The sequence below is a fragment of the Argentina silus genome (assembly GCF_951799395.1).
Source record: "Argentina silus genome assembly, chromosome: X".
Lineage (NCBI taxonomy): Eukaryota > Metazoa > Chordata > Actinopteri > Argentiniformes > Argentinidae > Argentina > Argentina silus.
In genome coordinates this window covers 35,972,885-35,994,355 of record NC_139653.1, presented here as the reverse complement: position 1 = coordinate 35,994,355, position 21,471 = coordinate 35,972,885, and the positions used below count along the sequence as shown (strand labels likewise).

The 21,471-nt window shown below is 41.9% G+C and overlaps 1 protein-coding gene across 1 annotated transcript in view; it reads right to left on the bottom strand.

Annotated features, from left to right (window-relative positions):
* mtnr1ba (melatonin receptor type 1Ba) overlaps positions 1 to 14,648 on the bottom strand; it is a gene marked incomplete at both ends in the record, with an annotated part of 50,514 nt that extends 35,866 nt beyond the window's left edge. Inside the window, one exon of the mRNA XM_083694911.1 lies at positions 14,432 to 14,648. Coding sequence (XP_083551037.1) covers positions 14,432 to 14,648 — 217 coding nt within the window. The remainder of the gene's footprint in view (positions 1 to 14,431) is intronic.
* Between the last annotated feature and the right edge of the window lie 6,823 nt (positions 14,649 to 21,471).

Genomic DNA, 21,471 nt, shown 5'->3' with positions numbered 1-21,471 from the left:
GGTTCGTTTAGTCAGCTGTCACTGAGTCTGTTCTATGACACTTAATTGGTTTGGGACTGGAACTGAAGGTGACACTACGCAAATCCACTTGTGGATGACCACTGAAGACACTAGAATGGATATAATTTTAGTTGGTAGACTAAAACTTACTACCGTGCAAACCTATTTCAGCCTTTTAGGAATGGTCAATATTTATTGGCTATAAGTAAAGTGTGGATCCTGGTGATTACATAGAAGACAACCTGGCTGGTTCACACGTCCAATTAAACAATCACTGCAATCACACTGCACAATCAAGCTCATCTCCTCTGGCATTTTAAGTGTGGACAGTGTACCGGAACCACATACGTACAGTATATGCTACGTGTCTGTAGAAGGCTATTATCCACATGGCATATTACATGTGAAGCACATTTCAAGGTTCCACAGAGATAATCTATCAATTTCAATCTGCATGTAGCCACCTCTCAGCACAGGCACTATCTTTACAAATTCAGCAAACAGCAGTTGAAACAATTTCAAGAGCACTAAACTGTACCATATAAAACACTCACTATCTTAAAATGTATTTTAGAGAGCTACACATGGTAGAAAAAAAGGGTTGTGAAAAATACTGTTTTCTCAGCCCTATTTCAGCACTCTCAGGGAGATGGAGGTGGGGCTATGGAGTTTGTTTTAGTGTGCACTTTAAAGGCCAATAGTTAGAATTACCATAGTCTCAGCAGGTTAAATTGAAATCATGTATTAGAGAGCACAGCCAAGGTGCCAAAGCCATTCAAATGAATCATACATCACTGGAGCAAATATGATTTTAGCACATGCTAGCATATGCTCCAGGCCATGGCTCTTTCCCAAAATCACACACAAGGGAATTTTAGATATACACAGGGAAGCGTGAAGTGGGTTACTATGAGTAGGCTAAGCTATGCCCTCTAGAGTCTGTGAGTGTCAGTACTCTCTGCCTTTATTTTACTCCCTCTCTGCTATCCTTTCTTCATCTTTATTGAGTATTTTGGTGACAAGAGATTTCATTTGCTTGTGTTTGGTAACCCAACGTTTGACCACTATCTTGCTATTTAGATGTGGCTGACACAATGACAGTGCTGTTTGATCTTCTATTGTGAACGGTGATCAATGCCTCCCTCTCTCAGCCCTGGTGGATGTCCTGAGGATAACACTTGATTGTAAATTCTATGCCATTGTAATGTACTGTATATGGGCCAAAAGGCTTCTCCCATCGATACGGGTGTCTGTTGTGTTATTGTTATACAGTATGGTATATAAGGATGCAAAATAAATACATTTGTTGAGTTTTTGGTTTAGTGCACCAACTGAGTGCATCAACTCCTGCGTGTCCCGGACTCGTTTATCTTTAGGTGAAACTTCCATTAATTTACAATAGTCGGTTTATTTTGTATGTTTCTTTGAACTATTAAATTGGTTATTTTGTTTTGATATGCTATTCTCATTCTTCCTATTTGCCTCAGTGTAATATTGTGTGCTAACGGTTTTCACATTAATTCAAATGAATGTTATTTGTTCGTGTAGATAGTCATCAAACTTCAGGTTTGCAGTAGTACTGTACACGAATAGTTGGTAACACATAGACAGTCATGAGGCTACGATATTGCACCATTTCTTGCAACTCTTGCAGTGAATCATTATTAATCAATCAGGTCATGCGACCACTGTAATGTAGAGTCAGCATTATCATGTCCATAACCATCCGAAGTTTAGTATGGAATAAATATACAGTTCTTTATCCCTATCCTGTCTAGTTCTTCTTTTTCACCTCTTCACTATCCCCTTCTCATGTTCACCCTTGTTTTCCCTCTTTCACCTCTTCACTCTTCCTCTCTTTTCTCTCCTCCCCTTTCACTCCATCCCTCAATTTTCCCCACTCCTCCCTTCTGATTTCCTTTACATTACCTATTTCTTTCTCTTGTTTTCTCTGCTTCTCTGTCCAGTCATGCTTTTTCTTGCCCTCTCCTTTCCATCCCTTCTACTTTTCCTCTTCTCCTCTATTCTTCATTAGACCCCCCCCCCCCCCCCTCTCCATCTGAGGGATAATCTCTTTGAAATGGAAGCCAATTGTCAAAGAGTTACTCCTTTAGTTCTATATGGTACCATCAGGGAGGGTTTGCCTATGATAAAGTTCCCAGGTGAACAAAGGTGATGGGCAAGAGGGGAGAATGGGTAAGGAATTCTTTGTCAGGGTGAAGGCGAAGGCGAAGGCGAAGTGGGTGGTTGGCGGTGGTACAGTAAGACGTGCAAACACCTGCCATTATTTCAAAGGCTCATGGTAACATTAGGCCCACATCAAAACTGACCACCCACACCTCACAGTTTGCTGGTAGGCTATGCTTGGGTATAGGATTGCAAAATGTGTTTTCAGAAACCTCCCCAAACCATGGTAACTTACAGTACTGGTCATTTTGGGAATCTATGGGAACTTTGGAAATGATCTGAAATTGTCCCTAAAATACTATGTGAAATGTATTTTCTATATTGCTTTTCTGTGGGCCCATCTTCAGTGGGCCCATCTTGTGTTACAAGGTGGCAGAACATGTTGTGGAGAAATATGCAGTTTAAATCAGACTGCTCGCTAACAAGCTAACATAGCTGAATCACCCCCAAAACAGATACGGGGGTTGATATCTGTTTTAAAATATGATATTTTACACCCAATGGGGCTATTGCTCTGTCACCTAGCATTTTTGAGTTTAGCTGCGCATTTGAGCATTTTGGAGCGCATTCTCCCAAAATGGATATTTGTCTAGTTTACTCTACACCTGTAACGTAGTTAACCATGATTGCTGTGTAAAATCAATCAGGCATTTCACTGTTTCACAGGATCTGTCTGGAGACATGATAAGTGTCTTGTCACTATTAACTGCAAGTCTAATATGTGCATTGCCCAAGTATTATTTAGTTCACTATTATTTCTTCTATAGGTAAAATCAAGGAAACTAATCTGTCCTTATTCCACAGTATTTCTTACTAGACTACATGATAAAATCAGTGTAAAACAGATGGATGTAAAATTATTGTATTTATTGCACAAGGAATAAAGCACATTAAAGTATGACAAGGTAAAACAAAACAAGTAAGTTTGGGAAACCCACAAGGGGCTTAGAAAATAACCTTACTCTGAGACAAGAGACAAACTAACAAAACAAACGTCCGCTAATATTGGTTCTTGAAATATATCATTGACTAATTATAGCCTTGTAGTCTGCAAAGTGTGCAACTCTTGCTATAATTCACCTACTGTAATTCACTTCTTGTTATCAAGTTATTTTTATAGACTTGACACGTGGTCCACACCCTTGTTATCAATTGAGTAATTACGATATCCATTTCCCCCTAACTTAGCCCGTTATCCCATCTTGGAATATGTTTACATAACCATTAAGGTCTCAGGGTAGACTCAGCAACCATAACACCGCATCCATATACTCTCTACCTACATCAAAGTGCTGCGAGCTACGGAGGCTGTCCTGATATGATCTGTCAGATGGCACAGTAAAATGACACCAAAACAAACCACACTGGATGAAACTATGCGGCGTTCACCTCTGTCTGTTAACGAGCTTGACAGCTTAGACACACGCTCGAGTCTTTTGGTTGATGCATTGATTAGGACAACTAAACTGAATAAAGTGGGAGAGATATGTTTTTCACCTTGGCGCTCGTGCACGCCAATCCTGGTGTATACATATATATATATATATTTATATGGTATATAGATTAGTGATCAGGACACAGTTGTTTAGAACTTCCATATTGCCAGGGGTAGTAATCTGATCTGGTCGACTTCATTATTATAGTCCAACATTAGACACCTGATTGCAATTACCAACTGTTTAGAATTACCATTCTTTATTCCGTCAATGGTATTATTTATATTATGGACATTAAAGAGGCTATGTAGACAAAGGCATCACGGTATATAGCAAAAACAGTGTACATACATAATAAATAATTAGAAAACAATATTCACAGATACAATCATGGCAGTTATACATAATGCTGATTATTCATATTAATGATTTGAATGTTTTAAAATATCCTAGTATTGTGTGTATCAAAATAATGTGGTTTATATTCTATAATCTCTCCCTCAACCATCAATTTACATGATAAACTAATTTCACTGACCCCTAGTGGAAATTGAGGTGACATTTATACTACATAACTATTGAGATCAAAGTTAAACGTATGCATGCTCTAAACAACAGACCTGAAAACACAGCAGTCACGTTTAAGCAGCTGGACGTTTACATTTTGTATGCGCATCTCTGTTGGGTTTAGATGATATGACAATGCTAAGTTAACTGTCAGAGCAATAGCCCCACTGTTTCCCCTCTTCAGAGCAAAAGGTTGCTGTGTTGAACTTGTACTGCAAGCAAATGAAAATACTCAGGCTTGAGATTTTTTATTGTTCCTAATCGTTACAAGGAGCTGGAGAGATGAGTCTGGTGGCTGAAGGCAATTAGGCGAGAGCTAGCCAACTCTGTTGATCTAGAGCAGCTAACTTATCTGATGACCATAACCAATGGAGGCTCCTCAGAGGAGGAAAGGAAGGACCATCCTACTCAGTGATTTCAGAAAAATGAAAAATTGTTTTAGATAAAACTACTAATAAATATACTAATAAAACCCCAACAGTAATTATGACAACTTTCGGATGACATTCTCCAACCTACTGGATCAGAGCTCTTGAAGTATGAGTTAACATCTTGTCCATCCAATCAAAGGATTAGAGAATGAAGTAGGCTACTGAAAGTGTAAGCTACAGCTATAGCACTGCACAAAGTATGGTGAGTAGTTGACTCAAAGACAAATAAAGGGTTGAACAGTTGAACAGTTTTGAAGAAATTAATTTCTTCAAAAATTAAAGGAGCAGAGAGAGAGAAAGAGCTAGCTTTTTCGGTCATTGTCCTGCTTTATGATGAAGTGTCGTCCAATGAGTTTGGAGGCATTTGCTTGTACAGCTGACAAGATGTCTCTGTACACTTCAAAATTCATCCTACTGCTGCTGTCAGCAGTTACAGCAACAATGAAGACAAGAGAGCCAGTTTCAGTGGAAGCCATGTATGCCCATGCCACAACACCACCTCCACCATATTTCACAGATGAGGTCTGTTCTCATCTGTCCACAATACCTTTCTCCAGAACTCTGCAGGCACTTTTAGGTACATTTCCGCAAACTGTAACGTTTTCTAATGGTGAAAATGTTTCGGTCATCCACTGTAGTAGTCTTCCTTGGCCTAATAGACCGTTTGCGATATCTGAGCTCACCATTGCTTTCTTTCCTTTTAATGATGTTCCAAACTATTGATTTTGGTAGATTTAAGCTTTTGGCTGTGTTTCTGTCTCTTTGGTCTTCATGTTGAAACACCAACCAATTGTTCCATCACTTTTGGGTACCCTGAAATAGCGGGACTATGCATAAAAGGTGAAACCAATATGTACAAAAATACCATCAAATACAAGTTAAGAATCTCAACTTTAAACTCATAGCAATTGTTTGATTTAAAATCCAAACAATTGGAGTGTAGTGTCTATACAACTTAAGTGCATCAGACATTTCTCATAGTATACAGATGTAGATGTAGCAACGACGTAAATTTGATCCATGTGTGCTGTCAAGGCAGTTGTTTACCACCGCAGCTCAGCACATGGCGTGCCAACTGCAACTATTCAATAGGCTACTTGACTTTTCAAAGATGACCATAGCCTAGATACAGGGGGCTATTTCTTAATGAAGATTACATATATTACAGAGAGAAGTGAGAGTGTCTACATTTATTAGGGATTGTAACCTTGTAACCTTGTTTCTGGACAAAGCAAAGGAGGTGGGGTGTGTTTTATGATCAATAACACTTGGTGCAAACCAGAGAGTGTTCATACCCTTAAGACTTTCTGCTCCCCGGACTTAGAATACCTAGCGCTGTTGTGTCGCTCTCACTGGCTACCCCGTGAATTCACTGCCATTGTGGCAATAGTGGTGTACATTAGACCATCAGCTAACAAAGTACAGCGCTCAGCGAACTTTATGACTTTGTCAATAACACAGAAAACAAGCACCATAGGCCGCTCTTATTGTGGTGGGAAAATTTCAACCGGGCATCGCTGAAACAAGCAATTCCCAAACTTTATCAACACATCGACGTAAACACACATGCCAGAAGTATTCTGGACCCTCACCCTGGACCCTCACCAATTTGCCTACAGGCAAAACAGATCCACTGACGACGCCATCGCCACCACACTCCACTCCGCCCTCACCCACCTGGAGAAGAGGAACACCTACGTGAGGATGCTGTTCGTTGATTACAGTTCAGCATTCAATACTATTGTCCCCTCCAGGCTCGACACCAAGCTGAGGAACCTCCCTGTACACCCACGAGTGCGTGGCCACTCATGGCTCCAACTCTGTGATCAAATTCGCTGATGACACCACAGTGATTGGCCTGATCACAGACGGCGATGAAACGGCCTACAGGAGAGAGGTCGACTGCCTGGCCCAGTACAGCCAGGAGAACAACCTCTCTCTCAACACAGACAAGACCAAGGAGCTGGTGGTGGACTTCAGGAAGAAAGGCCGGGAACAGGACCCTATCACCATCAACAGGTCCGCAGTAGAGAGGGTCAACAGCTTTAAGTTCCTTGGCGTCCATATCTCCGACGACCTCACCTGGGACGAGCACACCAATCAGGTAGTGAAAAAGGCTCAGCAACGCCTCTTCCACCTCAGGCGGCTGAGGAAGGTTGGCATGGGGCCCAAGATCCTGCGTACCTTCTACAGGGGCACTACAGAGAGCATCCTGACGGGATGCATCACTGCCGGGAACGGCAACTGCACCGCCCTCAACAGCAAGGCGCTGCAGAAGGTGGTGCGGACAGCTGAGCGCATCAGTGGATGTGAGTTTCCCTCCATCCAGGATATATACAGCAAACGATGTGTCAGCAAAGCCCGGAGGATCATCAGAGACCCCAGCCACCCCAATCACAGCCTGTTTGAACTGTTGCTGTCCAAAAGACCAAAGGGTCAAAACTCAGAGGCTCTCCAACAGCTACTTCCCCCAGGCCATCAGGCTCATGAACAAGCGTACCCCGAACCCATGACTTTACCCCCAGCACAGTACAGCACATAGTCAGCACATAGTCACTTTAACAACACCTCTTACACCAATGGCTCAGTGCAATAATAATGACATTCCACTGAACACTTTACTTTTTTACTCTACTATTTATACTGGAATTGTGTCATGTCTACTGTCTTGTGTCCCCAACATCGTCACTGTCCAAGCGTCTCACTTATCTTGTACTATGTCACTTATTGTCTTGTCTCACTTATCTTGCACTATGTCACTTATTGTCTTGTCCTTACCTCATTGCACTACTGCGTATTTGTATTATTTGTATCTTGTATGCTGCATTGTCAAGGAACCGAGCCCAAGAATTTTACTCCCTGCACTCGTGTATGAGACAAAACAAATAAACTTGAACTTGAACTTGTATCTATGGCAGCTGCAACTTTGCAATCTTACTTGGATAGGAGAGCTTTTTTTCAGAACCAATAAAACCTAGCTTGTTTTTCACAAAAACAAGCTATTTGCTAAACGGGCTCTAAGCAAATAGGTTGTTATCATGAAGCGTCACAATAGGCTGTGTGAATATTTGATTTGTGATATTTTGTGGTTATTTTGTGGTTCATATCAAATAAAACAACTATTACCTTATGTTATATGGTCGAGAGCAGTGTTAGATAGTTGTGTAATTTCTTCCGCAGCAACACAATCGTTTTCAGGTTTGCAATGAGATGAAATAAAGAGATCTGAAGGTCAATGTCTTTTGGAGAGGGTACTTTATTCAATGTTACAAAGAAATTATGTTTCAGGCTAGCAGGTTATCTCTCTCTCTCTGTAGACTCATCTCACAGAGAAAATATATAGACTTGCAATGGAATTTGGTCTTGGAGGCTACAGGTCCTAGACCCCCCCTTTCCCTAGCATCTGATGTTATGCCTCTGCGTTGTGTATTGGGTATGGCCTGGTACCACTAGATAAAAGGTGAGAGGCACATAGAATGTTGTACAATTCCAACAGCAGTCAGAACAGATTTCCCACATGCACATCACATCACATAATTTGGAGGCTCTATTCAAATTGTTGACAAAGTATCTAGACACCAATGGAAGGATGGAGGAGAGGGAGCAAGTCACCCCTTAAGAACAGGGAATAAGTCAAATGCCTGCAATTTCAATGTTCCTGCTAAAGTCCTTATTCAAGCTTAGCCGCGTTGAGCTCAATCACAGAAATTATGCTGAGAGTGAGAGGGGGGAAGGTTTGAGTTGGTCAGCAGGGCATCAGAGCGTTGACACCCCATTTGTGTATGTGTGTGTTTGTGTGCATGCTAATGTGTATCGGTGTGTGTATGTGTGTTGGCACCTGACAATTTGACCCACCGTCAATACCCCTCCACCCTAGCAGTTATATTAATAAGCCAGAAGACAGCCATCCCCCAATGCCTCGCTACAACTGCCGCTTAGAGTGACAGTAGGAATGACAGTACAACACAGGGTGACCTTGGGGGAAGCAGGCCCGTAACGCACACACGCCACACACATGTACTTACATGTGCAAACTCACACTCACACACACACACACACACACACACACAGGACCGTAGAGTACACTGATAGACTGAATCCACAACGAAACCCGAAGTATAGAGAAGACAAGCCATTCTTCTCTCCTATGGTGGTGGGTTGACAGTGTGAGCTGGGTATTGATTTATAGAGCAGGGACAGGTCGAGAGGAGAATGGGGTAGACATTTGATACTCAGAAGTGATAGTGGTATGATAGTGGTGATTAGTGTCTATGCCCTGAAGAAAAATCGCAACATTATTAATATTCTCTACTAATCGTAACACTTGAAAACAGAGAGTTATCATAAAAATTACACTGAAGTGGACACATGTATTATATGCTTAAAAAGAGCACACTTATACAGTGGTATGGTCACATCCTTACTACATCCTAAATAAGAGCATGCTGTAATTATGACCACATCCTCTGATCACATACCCACCACACCCTAAAGAATAGCACCGTTCACATCCCACCAGCCCTTGGAACAGAACATTTTCATACACAATCCAACAACTGTCACAATACATTGCTCTCTAATATCTAATATCAGGAGGAAAGGGTAGGAGATGTTGCTGCCATCTCCCCAGTCCTGCCTGCGCTGTGTGCTTCTCTCTATAGTCAACTCTCTCAGGGTTCCACTGGGTAAACTTCATGAATATAATAATGCAAATGGAGGAGCAGAGCAGCCAAAAAGCCGCGGCAGGGCTCCGGTTTGGCTGGTGAGGAGCTTTTTGGCGGCGCACGGCCGCACGCATGTGAAGTGACGGGAGCCTGCACTCTTTCAGATAAGTAAATGTCATGGGAATCCACCAAATCACGTTACATTAGTGAAGAGCGCAGCGGAGAGAGAGGGGAGAAAAACACCAGTGCTGGCGCTCTCTCTCGCTCTGTGCAAACAACAAGACACACACACACACACACACACACACACACACACAAACACACATGCACACACACAAACTGATAAACAGACACATACTGTATGTGATGATGACTCAAAACACACATGCACAACTGACATGCATGCGCACTCATACACATAAGAGAGGCATAAGCACAGCAGGGGGAGGGATACACAAGCATTGGCTTAGCCTTACACACACACACACACACACACACACACACACACACACACACACACACACACACACACACACACACACACACACACACACACACACACACACAGAGTCACAGACTTGGAACATACACACTCACACTTGTATTAGTGACGGCAGGGAGAGAGGAGAGATGAATACAAGCCCACACACCAATGCACACTCCCAATGGCAGCAAGAGAGGTGAGACAAACATCAACACACACAAAGTAACACATACAAACACACACATGTACAGTACCTCATACTCACTTCTACTGGGGCTCTTTTAGGAGACACACTCTAAGCTGAGGCTTGCTTTTAGTGACTGTTTGGTGATACTGTACTTGAACTCGCTCTCAATTCTATTACATACAATAAGCTTTACTGGCGTGACAAAACTATTGTTTAAAGTAAAATATATCAAATATTCATTCATTCTCTCTCTCTCTCTCTCTCTCTCACCTCAGATCTACACTCAGTCGACACTTTATTAGGAACACCTGTACACCATCTCATGTTAGAGCTGGTGTAATGGTCTGTGTTTTCTTGGCACACTTTGGGCCTGTTAATACCAATCAATTATAGCTTGAATGCCACAGACTATTTGAGTATTGTTGCTGACCATGTGCATCCCTTCATGGCCACAATTTACCCATCTTCTAATGGCTACTTCCAGCATGATAATGCACCATGTCACAAAACAAAAGTCGTCTCAAACTGGTTTCATGAACATGACAAAGTGTTCTTTAGTGGCCTTCCCAGTCACTGGATCTGAATTCAACAGAACACTTTTGGGATGTCATAGAACAGGAGATTCACAGCTTGAAAGTGCACCTGAAAAATCTGCAGGAATTGTGTGATGCAATCATATCATCATGGACCAGAATCTCAATGGAATGTTTCCAACATCTTGTGGAATCAGTGCCACAAAGAATTTAGGCTGTTTTGAGAGCAAAGGGAGGCCCTACCCAGTATTACTATAGTGTTCCTAGTAAAGTGCTCGGTGAGTGTATATACAAAGGATGGTCATTTTTGTCTGAATCACACTCTGACATTTACGCACAAAGAATGAAAATGTTGTACTCAGTCTGGGCTGTGTCTGTCTGTCTGCCTTATATATGCCTTAAACATGAACAACACTTAAACTTGCGATCAAGGTCCAGCAAAACCAGTCTGTGCCTTAGTGCTCTAAGAAAACCAGCCTGTGCTTTGGAGCAGAGGAAAACAACAGATCAAAGCTTGTCCCCCATGGCTTTCTGGGAATTGTCAACCAGCTTAGCACCACTGGCCACACTCAAACCACAGAATGTAATACACAGAGACACAGACACAAAAACCCATATGTACACTCAAGCATGTGCGTGTGCACACACACACACACACACACACACACACACACACACACACACACAAACAAACACACACAGCGGAGAGGAAAGGAGGCAAGGCTGATTCTGAAAAGGAGACTGAGCCCTGCATATACACACACACACACATACACACACACACACACACACACACACACAGACACAATCTAAAAGCACAATATGGTGATAGCACTTCATGAGGCAGAATGTAGACCCTGCTGCGTAACTAAACACTTCTGCTGGATGTATAGAGGGTTGAAGGAGGGAAAGTTAACATAAAAGGTAGCGAGTAACATGTGATTAAAAAGTAATTACTTTTAGATAGGGCTACATGGTTTGTTGTTGTTTTCTTAAAACCTATTAATTATTAGAAAGAAAACATACAGTTCTATCAATTACATATGCAGACAACAGCTGTAAAGGTATGACTAGAAGATTCAGTCTAGTCCTGTTTATGGATCAAAGGATGGGTGCTAAAAGGAGGGAGATAGAAATGAAGGGTAGGGTGGTATTAAGGTGTTGGGTGCGGGAATGGGTGCAAGATATGGGAGGTTAGAGTTAAGTCAAGTTGTCGTCATTTCAGTGTTGCAAGACACTCGCCAGTCGTCCTGGACTGTCACTTGACTTTCACTTGACTTTCATCCTGAGTGAGAGGCATACGATATCTTGTACTGCAAAGGGTCATTGCAGGACAACAACAACACAAACCAGACACACACCCAAACTACCCAGACCCTAAGGCAGGCACACTCCACAGAGATACATTGAGAAAGAGAGAGACATGCAGGCTTCAAAGCCCATGACTGAAGGCATACTCTCAGTAGGGGGCTGGCCAGGGCCCGGTTCTAAAAAGGTCTCTCACCCCGCAGCCGCAGGAGTACCTCTGTGCCTGTCTCTAATTGCCTCCTTTTCATTAGGAGAGGGAGTGAGGGGAGCTCAGAAGGCTAAGGCCCATTAACGAGATGTGCATATCAATGAGGTTCACTCTCCGCTCCCCTTTGGCCACCATGGAGTCTTCTACTGTAGGTCAACACACACACACACACACACACACACACACACACACACACACACACACACACACACACACACACACACACACGACAGGTATGAACAGTGACACTGAGCTCAGCCCATGACTAGTTCAGAACATGATAAATAAACTGAGAGAACTGATCCATATAAAGCTGAATACAAACTTGGAGTACATTATGTGCAACTCTATGTGGATCTCAAGATTTGGTTCTAAAGAGACTACACAGATTGCTGGGACTGACTCTGATATCACTGAGTTAAATAAGAGAGCTCCAACAGTCAGGTTCTTCAACAAGTACCGAATCCTTTAGTACTTCATTACAGTAAAGTGCACTCCTTGTATGAGAATCATAAATAACTATTGAGTATACAGTATATCCAGCACATGTGTGGCTAGATGATTTCGCAAACCCCTTTTCATTATGATATAACTATACACTTTGATCAAACAGGAAATAAAAGTGCATAAGGCACAACGCCAATATTTGCCTTGTAGTGTACTGTACTTGAACGTACTTGTATACTTTGATAAGAGCTCGGAGCTAATGGGTTGTAGAATTATGAATACAAGCTGCAATGAGAGTGACCATTATCTCTATGTTTGTAAAGAGAGTGACAAAATGGTAAATGTTCCTCTTACGTCGTCCTCTATGGCCTAAAGATGAATCAATTCGCTTTCACTTCAAATGTGACCTCATAGTAGCATGCCAAGAACCATGCAATAAATGATAAAGCTTTTATCAATTGCTGATTCTGACTCTGGGATTCTTGTGACTTTACCAAATGCAATACAATATCATATAGCATATTAGGCCTATGAAAATTAAACACATTTTTTAAAATGCACTGAATCGTATGGCAAACAATTATTTGTGTATATGATTCGGGGTTGAGACGGACTGTCACGTCCTGGCATCTAGGCTGACTGCACCCATGCGGTAGATGTTGCCTCGAAGCGAGCGTAAAAGCAAGTGAACAACTGCTGTTAAAGTAGGCTTCAGAGAGAGAGAGAGAGAGAGAGAGAGGGGGGGGGGGGGGGGGGGGGCTCTAAGAACACGCTCCGGAGTCCACTTTTGGACCGTGTGGTCGAACCATAAGGGCAGAAACGCTTAATGTGGACATAACAAACCGTTTTCAAACAGGATATTTCAATATCGGAGTTCACTTGGGCACAAACCTGTATTCAAACAGGATATTTCAATATCGGAGTTGCACATATGAATGTGAGCAATACCCGAATAGGTCTAAATATATGGCAAATCTTTCGAATGGGCACATAATGTGTTGGGAACCATAACAGCTGTCGGTGTGTGGGGAAAATTGGTGCCCGTGCGCTTTTCCTCGCTCTGTTTTGATATCACTGCCAGGGAATCCATATTTTCAACATGCTCACTTTTGAATTTCAAGTATGGACTCAAATAAATCATTCAGTCACAGATATTCCGGTTGGCCTATGTAAAATGGAGCATGAGCTCCAAGAAATCTAAAACCTGAAGTGGAATCAGTAGCTTTTGGTAGGCTATAATGATATGAAAACTGAATAGGAATAGTGATAAAACATACGTAAATGTAAGGAATTAAACCACACTCTTTAGATTTGTATTGTAGCCTAACGAAAATAAATAGGCTAACCATCTCATCGGACAGTAATCTCTGGGCCCATCTTCATAATCAAGATGCGTAAAACTATGGGAACCATCAAACCTTTGAAAAACTCCCGATATGGACTTCACAAGATGTGACTCCTGCTGAATACCATTCAGTGAGAGTGGTATACAGGCACATCTTGGGCGTATTTATACTATCCCATGAGAAAATTACATATTAAAGCATATTTGATTCTGCTGTTGCAATCGTTTTATATGCGTACGTAGCCAAGGAAGTGCTTGATCACAAAAAGGAGCGATATTCCCAGTAGGAGGCGTTTCAGCAGTCTCATTCAAGTAGTCTTAGCGGCACGTGAATGTGAGATATTTAGGAATTTCTCTTTGCGATTATACCAACTATTATTTGTATAGCTTAATATCTTAGTATGATAGTGCGTTGAAAACACATTAAGTCATGGACTAGACTATAATTTTCCACATGCAAATATTAAAGTACATAAGTGATGCCATATTTCTCACACTCAAACAGACTCACATGCCACGCTTGTATTTCTCTCTCTCTCTCTCTTTCACGCACGCACGCACGCACACGCACGCACGCACACACACACACACACACACACACACACACACACACACAGGAATGTCATTCACTTACCCGCATTTCTAAGTTTTCGGTTCCTAAACACCGAAATGATAACCAGCAAGTTGCCCAAGACATCCACCACAGTGGTGAAGATCAGCACGCTGGCCAGCACCGTGATAGCCCATGCGGGACGCGCCCCTGGCCCTAACGGGCGGCCATCCGTGCGGTTCCTGAGGAAGGAAACATTCTCTGGCATGTCGAAAAACTTGGGGATCCCCGTCCGAGTCATTCAAACTCCCTCGTCGTTTTGACAAAATACAGACATGCTGTTGTAAATTCGTAGGGCCAGCCAAATTTGACAGCTGAATATGTTAAACTTAGCGGTGAACGCTTGCGACAGTATGTCATGCACACAGTTTCTCAACTCGCTCCGAGTGAGCCGCGCCGGTCATCTGGTTGTTTATAACTGCGCCCGATTTGCCAGTCCCTCTCGCCAGCTGGCCCTAATATTCCCTATCGATCGGATAGGCCTACTTGAAAAGGCAGGGGTACACCGTCCCCACATACCTGACAACTCATTTGCATAGACAGTCCAGCTGTTATCCCGAGGTGAACGCTCCTCTTTTTTCTTTTCTCGTTTCTTCCTCCAAAGACAGTTCTGTCAGTCGGACCGAACCAAGCCCGCTGTGTCTCGCCTCTGGCAAAGTCTGGCGTGGTCTGAATTATTTGTTTTGCAGGAGCTGTTCGAAATTGCGAATCCAGCGCGCAATCAGACTGCAAGCGAGCCAGACGGTTGTCTCTTATTCAGAAAGAGGATACATCGTGGGATGGGAAGGCAGATTTATCTACGCGTACTTGGAAACCGACGCGTGCGTTTCGTGAGTATCGTTTCACGCTCAGGCGCAGTTACAAGCCATTATTTGATTGGTTTGTTCACTGTTCATTAGAAGGGCATATTCTATCCATGGCGTGCGGACTGGAAACAATTTTCCATAGTCACATCGGAAAGCAGCGGGTGAAATACAGGGTATGTCCTTATGCTCCTCTTTTATGCAAAAAAAGTGTCTGACTGTGTCACAGACTGCTGTGATATAGCATGAATAGCGAATTGCGCACCAGAATATTTTGTTTGTTACGTTGCGCTCTAGTTTTACTGTATGCTGGACAGTAAACTTAGTAATAATGGTCTTATCACTGCGCAACGAGATGAGTTTATGAAAATAATTATCACGTTCCAACGTCCAATACGGAGGCAAAGGAGTGTTTTATAGTGTTACTCATAATGCGCTGAATCGACCAGACTTCACTGACTGACTAGCCTCCAATATAAACAATGAACATAAATGAAACTTCACTTTTGTTTTTGTTGTGATTTTGTGCGCTATTTGTTGCATATTGTGTTGGTGTGGAGGCCTATTGAATCCATAGCTTAACCCATAGCTGGGCTTTTTGAATGAAGAGCAGGTTGTGATGTGAGCTCCATCATCCAGCTCCCTGCATTCAATTCACGATCTATCTATCAAATATACATGGAATATATTTCACGCGGTCTATATAAATCTGGAAGCCGTCGAATATAGATTTCCCAACATTATTAAGAGCTGTGACAAACTGAAGCAAATATTTTTTTCTCGGTGTATGCAGGCAATAGAACCTCTCACTCTACTGCCTGCACCAAGAAAGAGAGAGCAAAACAAGGTTCAAGCGGGTAACTGCAGAGGCAGAGTAAGTCTCCTCTCTCATCCACACTTTAAAACCTTTCGCTGTACATTTAACAGTACTTTACTGACACTACGGTTGCCAGCACGGTACTGTATTTTGCCTATATGGTACAGCACTGTAAAACAAAATACAGCAAAAGCAAAGAGGTACCCTATTAAACAAACAAAATAATGTACTGTATTCTTCCTGTATTAATTAATTACTGCAGTTTCAACAGCAATAGATTGTTGATTTAAAGCAAATAATACACTTTATTGTAGGTTTACATTTTTGCAAATCAGGTGTAAATTCCCCCAAAAACATAATCATGTGAGAAAGAACAACACATTCTACACTTACATTGTAGTGTGAAGTATTTTTTTCAGATTTTATTTACCATGCATTAGTTTCTACAGTCCTGTTCTTCTCTGCTTTCCAACTTTCATGACTGTTATACTTGTTATGCTCTTATGTTTTGTCTCCTTATATTTTAATTGTTTTTATTTATATTCCTGTAAAGTGCATTGTGTTGCATCTGGATATGACGTGTTCTGTATAAATACGGTTTGATTTGATGTGTAATGGATCAGAAGATACACAGTGATATGTCATTAGTATTTATATATTGGAATGAATGTCCAGTCCCAAACATTTTACTACACTTATCACAGATGGTACTTGTTTCATTCTGTTCTGTTTTACAGAATGGACAGCTAATGTATTCAGTTGTATAACTCGTATTTATTAGTGAGAATCTTCTTTGCATCCGTTACAGGTATACTAGTTGGAACTAGGAACTGACAACTACCCCAGTTGCTAGGAACTCCCATTTAATTAGGTCCATGCTGCAACAAGCACATTAAACAATAGCCTACCTATTGTTACATATTTCTCCTGTTTTTCAGCGTAACTTATTACTGAACAGTATTTTTACATAACTGTATACATTGTCACTTTACTTGATCAAATACTCAATAAACTTATTGTAATGATGATTTTCGGATGTTGAAGAATGTAGTCACTGGTGATGTAACAAAGTAGATACGCCAAATAAAAGTTGAATCAGGATAGTTTAATTCAGATCTGGGCTCACAATGGAAGATACATGGTCAATGCACAGTTCCACAAGAGAGCAACGAAGTGGGGGTTTCCTCTTAATTTATAGAGTCAGATACACGTCCGGGAGGTCTCTACTCTTATAATCTTGTGTGGCATGGCTCCAGTAAGTCTGGGAGCAAGAGGCCCCATGCAGCCAGTCACTATCTAAAGTTCATCATAACACTTATCAAGCAAAATCAATACTAAATATCAATCTGAAAATAAATCTTTCACTTCAGTGACATTACTTCAATTCAACATACTAACAACATAACAGTTTAACAACTCAAACTTTTTTTTCTTCTCTCTCTCACATTGTCCATTTTGTCTGTTTTTTTGTGTACCACAGATCAGTGTGAATAGTCCTTCAGGAAATCTGGCCTAACTACTGAGCAACCAGATTTGCTTATGACATTTGGTTCGTCACCAGTGGTATTTCCTAGAGTCGAAAGAGTCTCTGGTGGTGTGTTAGTTTCAACAGTCACTAGTTGGCTTGGCACACTGGGTGCTGTGCCCTGATCCAGTCTGAGGTGGCAACGATTTCAGAACACCCCCAGTGTCAAGTTGGACTTAGTAAGACCTATCATCAACATGTTTTAACACTGTGGCCCCCCTCCAGACCATGTGGGGTTCAACAGACTGTATTCTGACACTGTCGTTTCAGTGTGTCCATGTCTTTCGCTATCCTGTTGAAGTTTGTGGCTTGTCTCTGTTGGTTGTTAATCAGTCCATGTGTTGTTTGTGTTGCCTCTGGCTGTAGTAGACTGTCTCTTGTTGGTAGAAGTGTCCTTGTTCTCCTACTCAGCAGTCTCTGAGCTGGGCTCACATTCAGTGACGGCATGTTGCGATGATCTAGCATAGCCAGGTAAGGGTTCTCACCTGCTGTCTTTGCCTTCAGCATGAGGCACTTAGCTGTCTTGATGGAAGACTCAGCGTAAGGCAATGAGGTCTTGTGCTCAAATTCTCACTGATAGCTGAACTTCTGGAACTCCTGTGAAGAATTCTGTGGTCTCTTATCTGAGATAACAGTGTCTGGAATACCCTCACAGGCAAAATTAGCTTTGAGCTTCTTCTTTTTTTTTTTTATATATGTTTTTAACGCCATTTCTGCTTTATTGGGATAGAGACAGTAGAGGTTGACAGGAAGGATGGGAGAGAGGAGGGATGACATGCAAGATAGGTCGAGGGTCGGAATCAAACCAGGAAACTTGCGATTACGTGGTAAGCGCATTAGTGTGCTACGACACTAAGTGCCCCCCCAGCTTTGAGCTTCTTAATCACAGTACTAGACTTGGTGTCAGGTAAATAGTCTATTTCCCAAAAGTTGGAAAAGTGATCTACAGTAATGAGTAATCAGTCTCTGCTGTCAAAGTTAAATACATCTGTGCCCACCTTTGCCCAAGGTCTACTCGGTATCTCATGTGGACTTAGTGTCTCCTTTTATTGTTTGTATCCATCGACCGGCAAATGTCACACTTTGTTATGAACATCTTTATGTGTTTGTTCATTCCTTGCCAGTAAACACATTCTCTAGCTCTCCTAAGGCATCCCCCTTTTAGAGGAGTGAATACAGCAGGTTATGTCACCTCTGAGTGTGTCCGGTATAATAGCTCTATCGCCTCTGAAGACTATCCCATCTTGAACGCTCAATTCCTCTTTGAAAGCATAGTCATGTGTGACATCACTCGATATATCTTTCAAGTAGGCTCTGCTCAATATGTTGGCGAGTTTGGATATGTCCAGGAACATCTGAAGTTTGAGCAACATTCTTTTAAGTGTCTTTGGTGCAGTCAACAAGGGCTTCCTTACTATGTCCTCTAGTGGCTTATGGTCACTTTGTACCATCACTTTATGGCATATACTGATGGCATTTTTCCAAACCAAACACAATAGCTAGGAACTCCTTTTCTATTTCTACACAGTCTATGTCAGTGCTTTGCTTGCAAATGTCACAGGTTTCCCACCTTGCATTAGAGCAGCGCCTAGTTCTGTTTCTGAGGCACCGCACTGTAAAGTCAGTTCTTCCTCTGGGTTGTAGTACTTCAGTACTGGTGCTCCAGCTATAGTGTCTTTGATTCTGAAGCAATTCTGAAGCAATTCTGAGAAACGCCTTCTCGTGCATTTCTGTCCAGTCCCACATGTTCTCTTTGTGTGTTAACTGTCTCAGTATCTCATAGTTGTCAGATAAATGGACATACAACTTTGACAGATAGTTCACCATACCCATTAGCCTCTCAATACCTTTCACATCTGTTGGTCTCAGCATGTCTTTCAGTGCTTGGACCTTTTCTGGGTCGTTTTTCAGTCCATTGCCTATCAGTGTCCAATGTATGGAACTTCTTGTCGTCTCAGTCGGAACTTCTCTGTGTTCAGCTTAATGTTCTTTTCTCTGCATCTGTTCATGAACTTTTGCAGTTTCTCATCGTGGTCTCTCTTCACTGTCTCTTGTGTTTCACCCTCTCCTGTGATCAGTGTGTCATCTGCAATAACGTATATGCCGGGTAAGCCCTCAAGTGCTTGATTCAACTTCCTCTGGAAAATTTCAGATGCTGGGCTGATTCCCATTGGCATCCTCAGCCATCTGAACCTACCAAACGGAGTAGAGCTTGAATCCTCTTCCAACTACACATGCCAGAAACCACTCTTGACATCACACACTGTGAAGACTTTGGCTTTAGACAGGTCAGGGAGGACGTCATCAATCGTTGGACTCCGCTTCAGTGCTTTATTCAGTGGTCTCGGGTACACATATTCTTGTTTTACCATTAGGTTTCTGAACAGTGACCAGGCTGCTTATCCAGTCAGTACTTTTCTCTACAGGTGCAATGATACCTCTCTTCTGAAGATCTGTTAACTCTGCCTTCAGCGGCATCATCATGGCGACTGGTACTCATCTCTTAGGGAGCTTCACTGGCTCCACCTTGTGGTCAATCTCAATCTTCTATGTTCCTTCAAGACAACCATCTCCTGTGAATGTATCTCCATACTCTTTCATTATGTGCTCTTTTGTCCATTGACCTGCAGTTGTTTCTCCTCTGTCACAATACTGGCTATTGCTAGAATGTTCTCGTACTGTAATTTAACCAGATTCATGCTTTGGAGTGCCTTACTGCCCAATAGTGGCACTGTAGAGCCTTCATCTACCACCATGAACTCTAGCAAATACAGTTTCTTGTTTCTCTGATTAAAGGTTTAATCCTACACTTGCACAATGGCTGCAGTGTGCTCTTGTTATACATTACTAGCACTTGGTTAGTCTTTTCGATCTGTGTGACAGGGTTCAGTACATTTATTGGAATGATATTACAGCTGGCTCCGCAATCTAACTGAAATCTCACAAGTTCCTTACCTATCAGCATACATTTGCAAATAGCTGAATAGGTCTCTTGTCATTGCCATCTTTCACCACATTTACAGTCTCTGTAGTAACACTCAAAATGTCTTCATATTTGTCACTGTCCTCTTCAGTAGTCACATTGTGCACAGATGGAAGATTTTCTTCCATTATCTTGTTTGAATTTGTATGTATCAGCAAAGTGGTTGTCTTTTCCATAGTTGTTACATTGCTTTCCGAAAGCTGGATATTTCTTCTTATTTCTCTCATGCGTTTTCCCACAGAACACGCATGCTACACTGTCCCTGACTTTATCTTGCTTTGCTGTATGTTTTAGCGCGTGCACTTCTTCACTACACTTCCTGCAATAGTTTAGCTATTCTCACGTGACAACTCAGCATATCCGTACACATTTATCCGATGTTAACTTTCTTAAGAGTCTCTCTCTCACACTTGAGGTGTACGTACCACACACTCTTCTATCACAATTCAGTGAATCTTTAACATCTCCAAAGTTGCATATACTGACTAATATAACTCTGAGATCTGTGACATATTTAACTAAACGTTCATCAGTTCCTTGATTCTTGTTCACAGTCTTGTTCACTTTCTGGTTGCAATGTTCATTAAATTTGGCCATCAAACTACTCACAGTCCTATACGTAAACACATCGTTCATCAGTGTCTCACGAAGTTCCCTACCACTCCCTCCTTGAGATAGTAGAAAAGCTTAACTTTTACAGTTTCCTCTGCATCCGGAATTATGAAGTCCAAGTAGAGAGTAAACTCTTTCCACGATTTCCATGACTTCGTCAGATTATGTGAATCCAAAATCAATGTCGATGCTGGTTTCTGGCCATCATTTTTTTTTTCTCACGACGTTGCGTATGTCCCGTTAATTGCACGTTAGCCAGTAGAGTTCGCTATTTTACCTTGCTTACTAGCTAGCTAGCTGCGTCAGTCTCCCGGTAGAAGTCCT